Consider the following 13,201-nt stretch of genomic DNA (forward strand, 5'->3'; position numbering starts at 1 on the left):
GGGATCTGCATGGAGGAATGGGCCAACATACCAGCAACAGTGTGTGCCAACCTTGTGAAGACTTACAGGAAATGTTTGACCTCTGTCATTGCCAACAAAGGATATATAACAAAGTATTGAGATGAACTTTTGATATTGACCAAATACTTATTTTCCACCATAATTTGCAAATAAATTATTTAAAAATCAAGACAATGTGATTGTCTGGATTTGTTTTCTCATTTTGTCTCTCATAGTTGAGCTCTACCTATGATGTCAATTACAGGCCTCTCTCATCTTTTTAAGTGGGAGAACTTGCACAATTGGTGGCTGACTAAATACTTTTTTGCCCCACTGTAGCTGTGTTATGTCTGTAAAACCAGTATGTAAATTCTGTTTATAGAAGCCAACAAGACTGACAGTTGAACCATCCCATCGATATGACAAGAATGCACCAGAGGGAAGATGCTTAGAAAGAAGAGCTCACACTCTGTGACACACACAGATCTGTTCTCCGAAATCTTGTTGCTACTTCTTGACCTCCATCATCGTTAAGCCCTGAATCCCACTGGTTACGCTCACTTAGTGTGGGCCCACTGAATCCACTGGTGAATGGTGAATCAACTTCCCATTGGTCCAGTGGGTCAACCCTAGTTTGGACTAGCAATTAGTTTTAGGTTGAAGACACCTATCCCACTCTGCCTAATAGTCTTTTGTAGGTTTGCATGCCCTTTGTAGGTTTGCATTATGCCTCATTTTGAAAGTCAGAATACAACGGACTAATGAAAACATTGGCCTTTTTTTTGGTAAGGGTTTAGACCACATTGAGTACTGCATACTTTCCAAAGATGCCCTTTTGGTACTGCCGTTTCATATCTATTTTGGCAATAGCCAAGGGGTAATGATACTGCAAGAAAGTCTGTAGAATAAGGCTTTCATCTATGGTTTGAAATATAATGTCCTTGTCATTAGAAAGACATAGTACACAAGCAGACATTGATAGACTTTGCTAAATTCAAGCCCTCACTATAGTATAGGAAAGCTGGATGGGTGCCCTCCTTCTTCCAGTGTGGCTAAGTTGGATCTTAATTGAAACATACTTACAACCAAAGAAATAAAAGCCCCCTTGTTATAGATCCACATCTACAACGATGATAAAAGAATGGATGGTTGCAAAGTAATAGCACTTCTGCCTTACAGTCTCTCACATAGATATATATCTCAACATACAAGGATGTCAACAAACGGGGCTATACTGCATTTGGGAAAGTGGTAAATAAATTAATTGTAACTAAAAAATGAATGATAAAACAAACTATAGCATAAACACAATATTTGCTTGGCTGCATTTTCTTATTAAAATGATGGACCCCATCTGATACAGAGGTTACAGTATAACCAGTGAGCTTTAGAAGAACAACTCTCATGTGAATATATGTACATATGCAGTATACACATTATATTAGAGATGGATACCTGTTTACGTTATCTAGAAAGTGATCTGCGAGTAGAACCCAACATTACCTGGAAGTACTCTCCCAGAATTCTGTTTACAATAATGTTCTTATACTCCCATGTTCTTATATTCAGAACATTATCTTAAATATTACAGTTGTGTCCTCATTCTTCATTAAAGCTCTCTGGAAAGTCTACCGTGGGAGGAGGGAATTCCAGGTAGCCTCCCATCTAGCTGTTGCAAAGGCCCAAGCATAAGAAAAGGTAATACAAAGGGTACACAAAAAAGCTATATTTTTCTTTGTCAACCTTGATTACAGTTGAGTAGAACTTGTCCTGTTTTTATGGAAATATCCAACATGTTTTGTAGGGCCAAAACTCCTTTATCAGTAGAAACCTGGATTTTGATGTTAAATGTGCATATAGTTTTCAACAAACAAACAAAAACAAAACACATTTATATGCAGTTATCAAATAACTTAAATACATTGACAAAAAACAAGTGGATGCCCCCCCCCCCCAAAAGTATTGGGTGTTGCTGCAAGACAGAATAGGAGTTCTATGTTCTTACAATAGCATCTCAGGGGAGAAAATAGCAAGTTATAGATCTACTCTGCACACCACTGATATGGGTGCCTTGTACCAACGACACCCTTTAGACTACTGTATTGACTAGTCCAGGCCCAGTTAGCTTCAGAATACGATTTATCATCATGCCTCTTCAGGCTGCCTAATGGCCTTCAGGTGTTTTGAATTACAATGTCATCTCCAACCAGCATGGCAGATGAAAACATGATGGAAATTGTAGTCCAAAACATCTAGAAGGGAGATTGTAGTCCAGAACATCTAGGGAAGGCTGTCCTATGAGCTCTGTGCTCTCCCACATACATATATAGAAAAACCTATGATTATACCTTATCAAGTGACTATCTCATTACTTTTTCTTCTGATTCAGAGCAGCATGTGATTGGTTACATTGTATCTACATTTTCACCAATCTGAGTGAAGAGCAGACAACCCAAGCTGTTGCATAGGTAAACTCACAATACAACAATGACATAATAAAAAAAATTCCACACAGAAAAACCCACTCATCTTCTGCTTTGTTGCAGAAAGAAATGTGACATTGTTTAAGATAATAAAAGACCAATGCTGCAGTCCTATGCCCACTTATCTGGGAGCGAAACCCATTTTACTCAATGGATTTTGCTTTTAAATAGACACACAGGAGGATTGCACTGAAAATAATGGTTGGAATAGAATCAGCAATATCGATACCACTAAAAAACCTGAAAAATTGTAGGAGCGAGGGGGGTATGAGTGTTTCAATAAGTAGCCATTAAATACTTGCTTGATTGCCTCTCCATGCATGGAATGAGTAGGATTGGCCCAGTAAAGTGTTGCATTTCCCAGCAGAGGTCACTATTTAAATAAAATCCAGATGAATGTTAGGGCAGACACTAAAATGGCACCTGACTGGATAATCCCAATACATGCTTCTGAAAGAAATAAGACTGCTGGGGAATATTAAAACAGAAGCAAATGACCCATCCCCTTGGTTACCTTAAATCCCCAAACCTACAGGCAGAGCTAGACACATAATTCCACAGCCATTTAAACAGAATTGGTTCTCCTCATGAGTAAGCACCACAGTAGACTCACTGTAGCTCTGGCATGTTTGGGGATATTGCAATAATATTGGTCATTGATAGGTTTACTTGATATATCATAAGGTATCATTACTGATACCTTACATTTATTGAGCAATTAAAAATATACACAAAGGGACAATCTTTTATTTTGTAGCAGGTATTTTTTTTTCCTCCAAAATTTTGACTTTCTTCCAATTGAAGAACCCAGTTTCAAATGTGAAAAGGGCACTTGTTTCTACAGTAACTGTGTACAGCTTTTTTCAGTTGTTCAGAGTACTGTATTCATAGATATATGTATATATTTCTTTTGATATGACTCTTCACGCTTTAGTTTGTGGAACTAAAATGTTCCTTATTTGGATGGTGACAAAAGAAAGTTAAGTTGTTCTTTCAGATTCTATTTCTCCATAAAGTTCAGCTAGCTTCTTAAACTCCGGTCCCCAGTCACCAAGGTAATTATAATCCTGGTCAGAATGTGTAGTTGCTGAATCCAAAGAACTGATAGATCCAGCTTCTGACCTTTGACCTTCATATGCATATGTCTGTAGAGAATCATATGGGGGCACACTAGGATCAAGGTCTGCTTCTGCCAGTCTTTGTTTAATAAATTCATGAACATCTATACTGTCAAGGCTGGATGAAGTGGGATGCTTGGCTGTAGGCTTGACCTCAGGCCGAACATCCCTTCGATACTTCAGTTCTTCAGCAGCTGATGGGTTCCGCAAAGCAGTGATGTCAAAAGCTTCAGTGTCCTCCTCACCTCCCCCCTCATCGTCATAGGTGACCACATTTTCCCGGACATCCTCCTCTGAAATGATCAGAGGTTCCTTTTTGCTGCGTCTTAGCGTGATGAAAAGGACCACTATTGCTGATGAAAAAATTCAGGAGAGCAGATTAGTAGGATTGCTCTTTGATCAAATAATGTTGAATTTTTAATGTTTAATCACATGTATTTAGCAGATTTATCTGTTCATTCATTCATTCATTCATTCCACTGGAATAAATTTGCATGCTATCAACACTTCAGCATAGATTCTTTGAGATATGGGAGGAAGCACAAGATAAATTCTCATTTACCTGCAATCTTTCATAATCTAATTACAGGGCAATTATGCTCCAGAATTTGACAAGAAATGCATTTCACATCCTAGTATGCAACAAACATTAGCCATTTTTTTTACCTGAATCCATGTGAGTCACACAGGTGTTCCCTATTCTCAGTTTGCATCTTTTGCCATCTTTTCTATTTTGGTGACTTGCAAGATTGTGAACATCCATTCTTTGCTCTGGGATGGTATCCACTTCCCAGTGTCTCAGAAAATGGTGATGTGGTGAATAACACTCCAGGGGATATTCTCTATGGTTCAGATGAAGGTGGTTTGGGTTTGGGAGTAGGTGACAAAATGATGCATGTGATGGAGACAGAGTCAGGGGCTATTTAAAGCCTGATCAATCCCCTACATGCTTTTTTTTTTTTTTTTTTTTTTGGATCCTCACAGCATGGGATTAAAGGGCATTGTGTCTGCAGAATAATCAATAGGCCAGGTTTGGTTAATTGACAGGAACAGGACAAAGTCTTTTATCTTTTGCTACTATGGTTAATTACCTGGTGGAGGGGGGGAGTAGTGGTTTAATTAATTGATAATCTCCCTTGCTTAATTTATTAATTGGGGTTTTTTTAAAAATAATTTTTGGTTGGGAATATCTCCATTTCTTTATGTTTTGGTTGTTGGGCAGCCCCTTTGGGTCCTGGGGGCCATTTTACATTCAGATAGTGTAGACCAAGATCCAGCTCGCAGTTCAGCTCTGTGACCTTTGATATCAAATCTATATCAAAAAGGGATGTTTTAGGCAAGTAGCCCAAAAAGGGACTCAGTGGGGCAGGAAACCAGCTATACCACATTGCTCTGGATGGGTGAGCGTGAGAGAAGCTCAAAGCATTCAGCCATGATGGAGTCTCTCAAAATTCAGAATTAGCACAATCCCTTTACTATGAGGAGGTGGTAATGAGGTGGACTGAGAGATTGTTTGCATACAGCAGACAAAAGCTTCCTTCTGGGAATGGGACTCTTTTTGTCTGAGAACATTCACAATCAGCATTATTGCATATTGCACCCCATTCTTTTTCCCTGGGAAAGTAGCTTAAGCCTATCAGCTCCTTGGGACTCATTTTTGGGTATAAATATGAGTGGCTAGGCACCAGCAAATTGGTCTAGTCTGAAACTGGACAGAACCTTTGTTTTATTTCAACTGGTTACCTCAGTAGCTGGCCACTCCACAAGCAGCTACTGAGCCACTTTCAATTCCAAAATCACAGCTACGTTTCATGAGCATTACCTCTTAGCAACCCTGAAACTCACTATACCTATCTTTGCTTCATTAGTTTGTGTCTGTGTGTGAATTCTACTTTTTAAATAAACTATGTTAATTTGGAAATTGCCTCTGGAGTTCTCTGAGTCTGGAATAAATACAAAGACCAAGCTCCCAGCCAGAAGTTACCCTGGCCCTCTCAATATTAAATTGTTGAGCTAAATTAATTTCCCTATCGAATACAATTTGTGGGTGCCCTGTCGGGACATCTTGCTATTTAGGTACCAAGAGCCCTCACTGAGCTATCATTATGAAGATCTTCTTGCTTTTCTCTCCCCCCCCCTTTCTCTCTTTTGTCAGATTTCTTGGGCTACTGTGAGAATGTGTGGGGTGGTTAATTGTTGTTGTCCCTTTTGGTTATCTAGTCTGATTACAGTGGGGATACTGTGTAGTATTATTTATCTTCTCCCTCTCAAGCTTGTTCTAACTTGTTGGTTGTGCTCCTTTTCCATTATGTAGTGGTTCAATCTTCGGGGGACTGGCATGGTGTAGTGTGGGCTCATGGGGGGGGGGAGACCTAGTGAGGCCTATTTTCTTTGTATAGTATAGTATAGGCCTATGTGCATATTGTGACCTGTCTTATTCATGGTGGAGTTATTCAGCCAAAGTGACCCTTAACTCAGTTTTTCATATCTGGTCTTGTGTACTTGTTTGTGGTCTTGGTGTATTGTGTGCTTATAGACTTATGGGGCTTTATTGCTATTTTCTTTTATTTTTGTATTTCCAGTGGCCATTTTGTGTGGTACTTGCAGGGGATACCATTGTGAGAGTGCTGCACATGGGTGCCACCGTTTTGTATTATGTTTCTATGGTGGGCAACCCTTGTAGGGATGGCCATTTTCTGCATACAGAATGTGGGTGACATGATTTTGTTTTTTCTGTTGTAGGTGCCATGTTATGTAAGAGCAAGAGCATGTGATGCCATTTCCCCCCTGATCAGGCATTCTGGCCATATTTAGGCTGAATTGGGTCAGTTTCTCTGAGAATTATGCCTATAATTTATCTCCCCCTCCTGGCCCTGGTTTAACTGGCTAATTGTACTGGTGTTAGCTAATATTGGAACCTTTGGGGGAGAGGGCCTGGAGAGCCTAGCAAGGCCTATATTCTTAGTGGTGGTCTTACAGGCTATGTCCCTTGGGTGCCTAGTGAGGCCTATTTTCCTTGCGATGGGCTCTTTATCCTGGTGCATTTTGTTTTATAGGTCTGCATACTTGGCTTGTGGACTTGCTGTATTGAGAGCTTATAGGCCTGAGGACTTTGCTGTTGGTCTTGTTGTGTGGCCATCTAGCCTTGCTGCATTGTATACATATGGGGACTGTGCTGTTTGGAATTATTAGTTGGAGTTATGGAATAGTACTTGTTTATGCTTGCTGGTGTTAGGCTGAATGTAGAACTCATAAGGTTGCCTAGATGGCTTCCATAAAAGGTGGGAGCAATGACTTGGGAAAGGCCCTGGCTTTACAATTATTGAATAATTTTCAGCTTCTAGAAGGTTGTTGGCTTGGAGTTTCTCTTGTTTTTCTACCATTTTGCCCATCCAGAGGCAGAATGGCAAAGAAAATCCCAAACACATTAATCTTGGCTGGAGAAAAGTCATCTGGAATCTTGGTGATGCCATTGGCATGGGACTACTTTCTACCGCATCTTACCATAGTTTACCATTGGCCAGACCTCTACAGGGCTGATGATGTTCATTTGTCAGAAGAGGAGAATATGTTGTTTCGGGGGGATTTGCAACAGGGGGTGAAGGCTGTGTTGTTCAGGCTGTGGCAAAAGTGATTAAGCAGACACTTGTAGCAGGTGACAGGAAGGGGGCACAAAGGAGGTTAAAAGACTGGCTTCAGGGAAATGCAACACAATTGAAGATGAAAGATTTGCACACTGCTAAACAGGACTGAGTCTGGATCTGGTTCACACATTTGTTCAACATTTGTTCAAAAAAGCTTTCTTTGTACATATGAACAAACATACACTAAATCACGCAGACACACAGGAAAGTATGAACAAACTGAAGCTCAGCCAAATGAGAATATTACGTAATGGTTACTATTCAAATTAGACTGGGCACACAAAACACATTTCCAAGGACATTTATCTAATGGAATCATTTTGTTGCCACCTCTCTCACTTGCCCCTCTTGATGCTGCTTTGTGCTATTATCTGCTCATCCAACAGAGATAATTAGCAAATGGCTTTCATACAGTGCTGATAGTGCTTCTGGCAGAAGAATTTATTTAAAACAATTCTCCTCATCTTTTCTTTTTATCACTTTCGTCAAGAGTACCAGACATGCACCTTGAGCTGGTGGTTTCCTGAAATCTTGCCAAATTACCTGGGTAGATTGACAATGCTAATTACTCCCTGACCCCTGCAAAATTAATTCCACTGGATGCCAGTAGTTCAGACATTTGCTTTAAAGGCTTCTCATCCCTACTAATTTCAGTTGAAGCTTTTTTTTAAAAAAAAAAATCAAAGCTTTGTATTCCTAATTACCTCTTATCATAAGCAATTCCTGGTTCAGAATGACATCATATTTAAAAGCTGCAGCACTGCTGTGATCATCTCAAAGCTTTGGAAGGAACATGAGTATTTAATTGTGAGAGCAGCTTACCCAAGAGAATGATGACACACAGCAGGATGGCAATTAAGGCTCCTGTGCTCAATCCAGCAGAGGAGAGGAAGGCTTCTGCATGGCAGGTCCGCACACGGCCATCCCTTTCACATGCACATACCCGTATCACAAGGGTGGCACTGCTGCTGAGAGAGGGAATCCCTCCATCAGAAATCATAATGGGTAGGTAATACATGTCCTGGGTAGTCCGGCTAAATCTCCTCCGCCGGGTGAGGATGCTGGCTGTATTATCTATGGAAGCAAAATGGAGGTCACCATACTGCTACATTTATATTGTATTTTTTCTCCAGAGATCTTAGACAATGTGCATAGTTGCCCTTCCTCCTCCTCCTCCTCCTCCTCCTCGCCCTTCCCTCCTTTCTTACTCACAATAGCCTTTCCAGGTAGTTCAGTGTAAATAGCCCCTAAATCAACCATTGCAGTTTAGTGGGAGTAGACCTGAATTCATATCTTCCAGTCTAAGGAGTTTATCACACGGGAGGCTAAGTGCCTAAATCCCATGCAGAAATCCCACAAAAGCGGGATCGTTTTAAGACTCATCGAGAGCTTTGAGCTTTAACACAAAAATAACCCACACAGAAAGTGGACAAAATCAGCCTTTTTTTTTTTTAAACTTTTGGGAGACTCCCAAAAGCAAAAAAGCAGCCAATGTTGTCCCCTTTCTGTGCAGGTTAATGCCAGATTAATGCTCAATGCCCCTGACATCATGCAAAAATGATCCCACTTTTATGGGATTTGTCCACTTTCTCTGCACGTTAATTTTCCTGTTTTAAATCCTGTTTCTGCACGGGATAAATCCTGTGCAAAGAACTTCTATGTCAAAAAGACACAAATAACATATCTGATTCTTTCAGTTTCAAAAGTGTATTCAATAAAGCAGTTTATCTATGAAATTTCCCCAGCAAAATCATGCTCATAAATTCCAAATCCCTTGAAAATAACAAAAATATTTTGCTGTCTTACAGGTGAGAAAGCAATTTGTGGCTTTTCATCTTCTCCCCCTAATGAAACTGCATGCAAGAATGAGATAAGTGACAATTTACATCACTACCAAAATCCATGTGTGAAACATTTTCCACCACACTTACTTTATTAAATGTAGTCTTAATAAATATTATATTTAGCCAAGTTTATCTCCCCTCTCCTCTTCTTTAATGTTGACTGTACATGTGGATGCCCTAACAGCCCACATGGCAGATGGGGCAATTTCAATATCTGTAAATAGCAGAACTCTGTGGTCAAAAGTTGGATGAAACTCAATAGAGAACTTCTTTCCTTAAAACTATGCTCAGTTTTGTTTTAGAATAGGCAACATACTGGGATCAGGGCATACTCACTTTTGGATATTAGCTTACCAGCCATTAAAGTGATTTGTAATACAAAAAATCATTGCACAAAACACATTATTTGCTCATATTTACACCTATTGTGCTTGTTGCAGGTGGGAAAAAAACCCTAACAAAATTCATCTGTTTTCTCATGTTAATATTTTTTTTAAAAAAATCAGTGTTTTTTCTAAAATGTGTAATTTTATATATGATATAGCATGATGACCATCAAGAATGTTATATGCATTTTATACTTGCTTCTATGTATATATGGCAGGCATCATGTAAGTATCTTGGACAAAGGAACAACAAACATTTTCACATTTGTATTCACAATCCTCTTTATTTGCATATATGTAAATAGCTGAGAACTATGTTAATAAAAATGCTAGTTGAAACCAAAATTCTGATTTGCAAATCCATTGGTGTGTGTGTATGTTTGTATAATGGATCATTTTAGCTCAACCTTTTAATATGGAAATTCTGAAATAAGCATTTCTATCTGTAACTTTCCTTCCTATTGGACTGGTCTATCATCATTTCAGTTAGGCTTAAGTTATTATTATCAGTTGGGGCTGCATATAAACAGTGCCTACATCATCACTAGCACCCACCCCCCACCCACCCCCCACCCACCCCAAAAATCACCTGAATTGTGGAACTGGACTCTTGGTATCGGACTTCATAAGTTTCATTTCCTGAAGCAACTGATTTGAAAGCATTTCTCCCTGAGACCTTTCTTTAGGCTTTTCTTGCTACCCAGTCACTGCTGGATACCAAACTGTCAACATTTGGAATTGGTTCAGATACAACAGAAATATATAGGGTGCATCTATGGTTGCATCTGTATGGCAGAAATAATGCAGTTTGACACTGCTTTAACTTACAAGGATCAATGCTATGGGATCCTGGCATTTGTAGTTTGTTGTGGCACCAGAGCTCTCTGACAAGGAGGGCTAAATACCCCACAAACCACAAATCCCAGAATCCCATAGCATTGATCCATGTGAGTTAAAGCAGTGTCAAACTGCATTATTAATCTTTAATATTTTCTTCATATCTTGATCGTATGGGACATACACAAATTGGCTTGCCTCAACAGCTTGTAAATGCAAGGAGCAGAAAGAGCTGAGTGTTATATTTAAATTGTAAGGGTGTTCTGGAGGTAGCAACAGTACTGAACACTTGCACTTCCTATTATTTCACTTTTTGTGTTCCATCTAAACTCACAGCTTTATGTTGGAGTTGCACACATTACTTCAACTGAGCATGCTTAGAAGGTTTAGAAATATTATTCTGATAAACTGAACCCAAAGTTTTCTTTGTTTTCTCCTTTGGCATTTAAAAGAAAATATCTATTATGAGTAGACAGACAAGAATGGCTGTATTTTTCATTTATCTATTCAGGAACACAATTTCATCTAAGTCTTTGTTCTTGAGACTATTAAATGACTTACCAACAATTGTATTTTAAAGGATAACTTCTTAGCCATTTCACCTACCTCAGAGCAAGCTGTTTTATTTGGGCAGTATTATGGGATTAAGATAAAATGCTTTCTGGAGGAATAAAATTGGAAGCACTTCATTTTTCTTATAAAGCCCTCTCCAAGGTGCTTTTTGTTATTTGGAGAAATTCAAACTGGCTATTAAAAAAAATGGCTACCTGTACCACTTACTGAGGATCAATATGTGGCCAGGGCTGACATTCCCTGTGCCCCAGTTGGGGGCCTCATCTCCAGGTTGCTTTCCAAAAGGAACACAAGGCACATGCTGCAGTGCAACCAACTTTAATGAAAGCCAGTGATAACAAGTGCACATGGCCCAGTCCAACTTCCTCCAGAAACAAAGTTCCTCAACGTCCCAAGAGTTACTTCAATCCCAGGTGCAGAGCTACTTCCCAAGCCTAGGGCTTCCTTCCCCCTTTCTCACCCACCTCAGCATTGGACTTCTCTATTGGCTTTGGAACCGGACCGTGTTCCCAACATTGTCCCTTCTCATCCCACCAGGTGCCCTCCAGGTTATCAGGATTACCCCATCAGATGGGGTACCAGGCATCTTTCCTCATCGCAAGGTCCCCATCCCACAAAGGGTCTCTAACATCTCCCTGGGGCCCTGTTGTCACTCGTCCTCATCCGTGTTGCAAAGGGGCTGGCCAGCCATCTCGCTTTAGGCTCTGAGTCACCTGCACTGCCCCTCTTGCATTCACCTCACCACGCTGCCTCCCAGCCACCTCTCCCTTCTGCCTTATAACCTCACTGCTCCACCCTCCATGGGCCCCGCCCCTCTCTTCTCCTCCTGAGTCATCCCCAGCTGTTTCCCATTGGCATTTTTGGTCTTCTGATTCTTCCACACTCTCTTCCTCCTCCATTTCCTTCCCCTTCTCCTTCAGCAACCCTCCCTCTTCTCCTCACCTGGTTACACAATATTACAAGAGACTGCAGTGGAAGAACTACAGTAAAATGCATACATATGATACAACTTTTTTGTATTGGCTGAATTTTTCCTCTGATAAGTTATTTTATTTGACAGATGTAATATTAAATATCCCTCCAAAGTATTTGTATAAATATGCTTTAAAAAAGAATATTGCTTTACATACCCCCACCAAAAAGACTTTAAATGTACCAAATAATTAGTGGATTAATTCAAATGAACAAAACTGGAGGAGTGGCCATTAGATAAAACTGCACCTCTTTAATGTACTGATGTGTTCTGATAGATTTTTCAGGTCAAATTATTGCCCTCCATTTGCTCTAATCTTCACACCCTGTTATGATCACAAGGTATTTCATTCCTGTTATGAAACTGATTCTCCCAAAAGAACTAGGATGGGACAGTCTGCCTTTCCCCTGAATACACTCTGAATATGCTCTGGAGAGCAAAATTTTAGGCAATGCAGACAGCTGCAAACCGGAAAGATGGAGGAAGCCCTGCTATGATAGTGGATGTCTGTTAGCGTGGGTGTCAATTTAACAATATACATATATTGGATTGACTCAGTGACCTAGGGGGTACAGGGGTTGTGAACTACATCAGGTGACATACTAGAGGAGGGTATATACTTGGTGGAATGGGACTGGAGCAGTTGCTCGGTAAGTGAAAAGGGGCATTTTGTCCCATTTTCACTTACCCAGCAGCTGCACGAGACCCCAAATAGCCATTTGAAGTTGTAGCACTGCCCACTACAGAAGCAGGTGCTGTTGGGGGGTGTCCATCTGGACACACCATCTGGATGTTGCAACACTGTGTCCTCAAGCAGATGCAATAAGGAGTCGCCAGAGTCCGCTATCACCCTGATTGTTGCGAGACTGCAGCAACCAAATATGTCCAGACCCAGCCTGGGCTGCCAAAAAGGAGTAGATTTTTCTGCTCCTTTTTGGTTCTGTTCTTCCGGGTTGGAGTGGGTTTGGCACAGCTTCCGGCCTTGTTCAGGGCATGAGTCATGAAAGCACCATGCCCCCAATGCAGCCTGATAGTGACCTTTTGGGGTCATCTGTTTGAAGCCTGTGTTAACTTTCTCCATATCAGTCATAATTTGATATCTCTTTTTTATGTTCCCCTTACTTATGTTCCCCTAGCAAGCTAAAAAGGTTTCATACATTCACATTTTTATTCACAAAGAGTTGTTCCATCCGGTTGACCATCCAGGTTTCCCATTTCTGCCTGCTTCCCAGCTCTTCAGTATCCCTTTTTTTAGATGATAATATTCATGCAAAAAGGTATACACTCTTACCCCGGGATACGAACGCGCCGCGTTACGAAATTTCCGGGTTACGAAGAAAAAA

General features: G+C 40.4%; 1 protein-coding gene across 4 annotated transcripts in view; it reads right to left on the reverse strand.

Annotated features, from left to right (window-relative positions):
• Nucleotides 1–302: 302 nt before the first annotated feature.
• The window catches only part of CDH18 (cadherin 18), a 586,652-nt gene continuing 573,753 nt past the window's right edge, over nt 303–13,201 (reverse strand). For all 4 annotated transcript variants that reach the window (XM_042465610.1, XM_042465611.1, XM_042465612.1 and 1 more), the window contains 2 exons: nt 8,068–8,319; nt 303–3,954 (listed from right to left, as the gene is read on the reverse strand). In XM_042465610.1, the coding sequence (XP_042321544.1) occupies nt 3,464–3,954; nt 8,068–8,319 (743 nt within the window). In that variant the 3' untranslated portion in view covers nt 303–3,463. The remainder of the gene's footprint in view (nt 3,955–8,067; nt 8,320–13,201) is intronic.

This window comes from Sceloporus undulatus, chromosome 4 (genome assembly GCF_019175285.1).
Source record: "Sceloporus undulatus isolate JIND9_A2432 ecotype Alabama chromosome 4, SceUnd_v1.1, whole genome shotgun sequence".
Classification (NCBI taxonomy): domain Eukaryota; kingdom Metazoa; phylum Chordata; class Lepidosauria; order Squamata; family Phrynosomatidae; genus Sceloporus; species Sceloporus undulatus.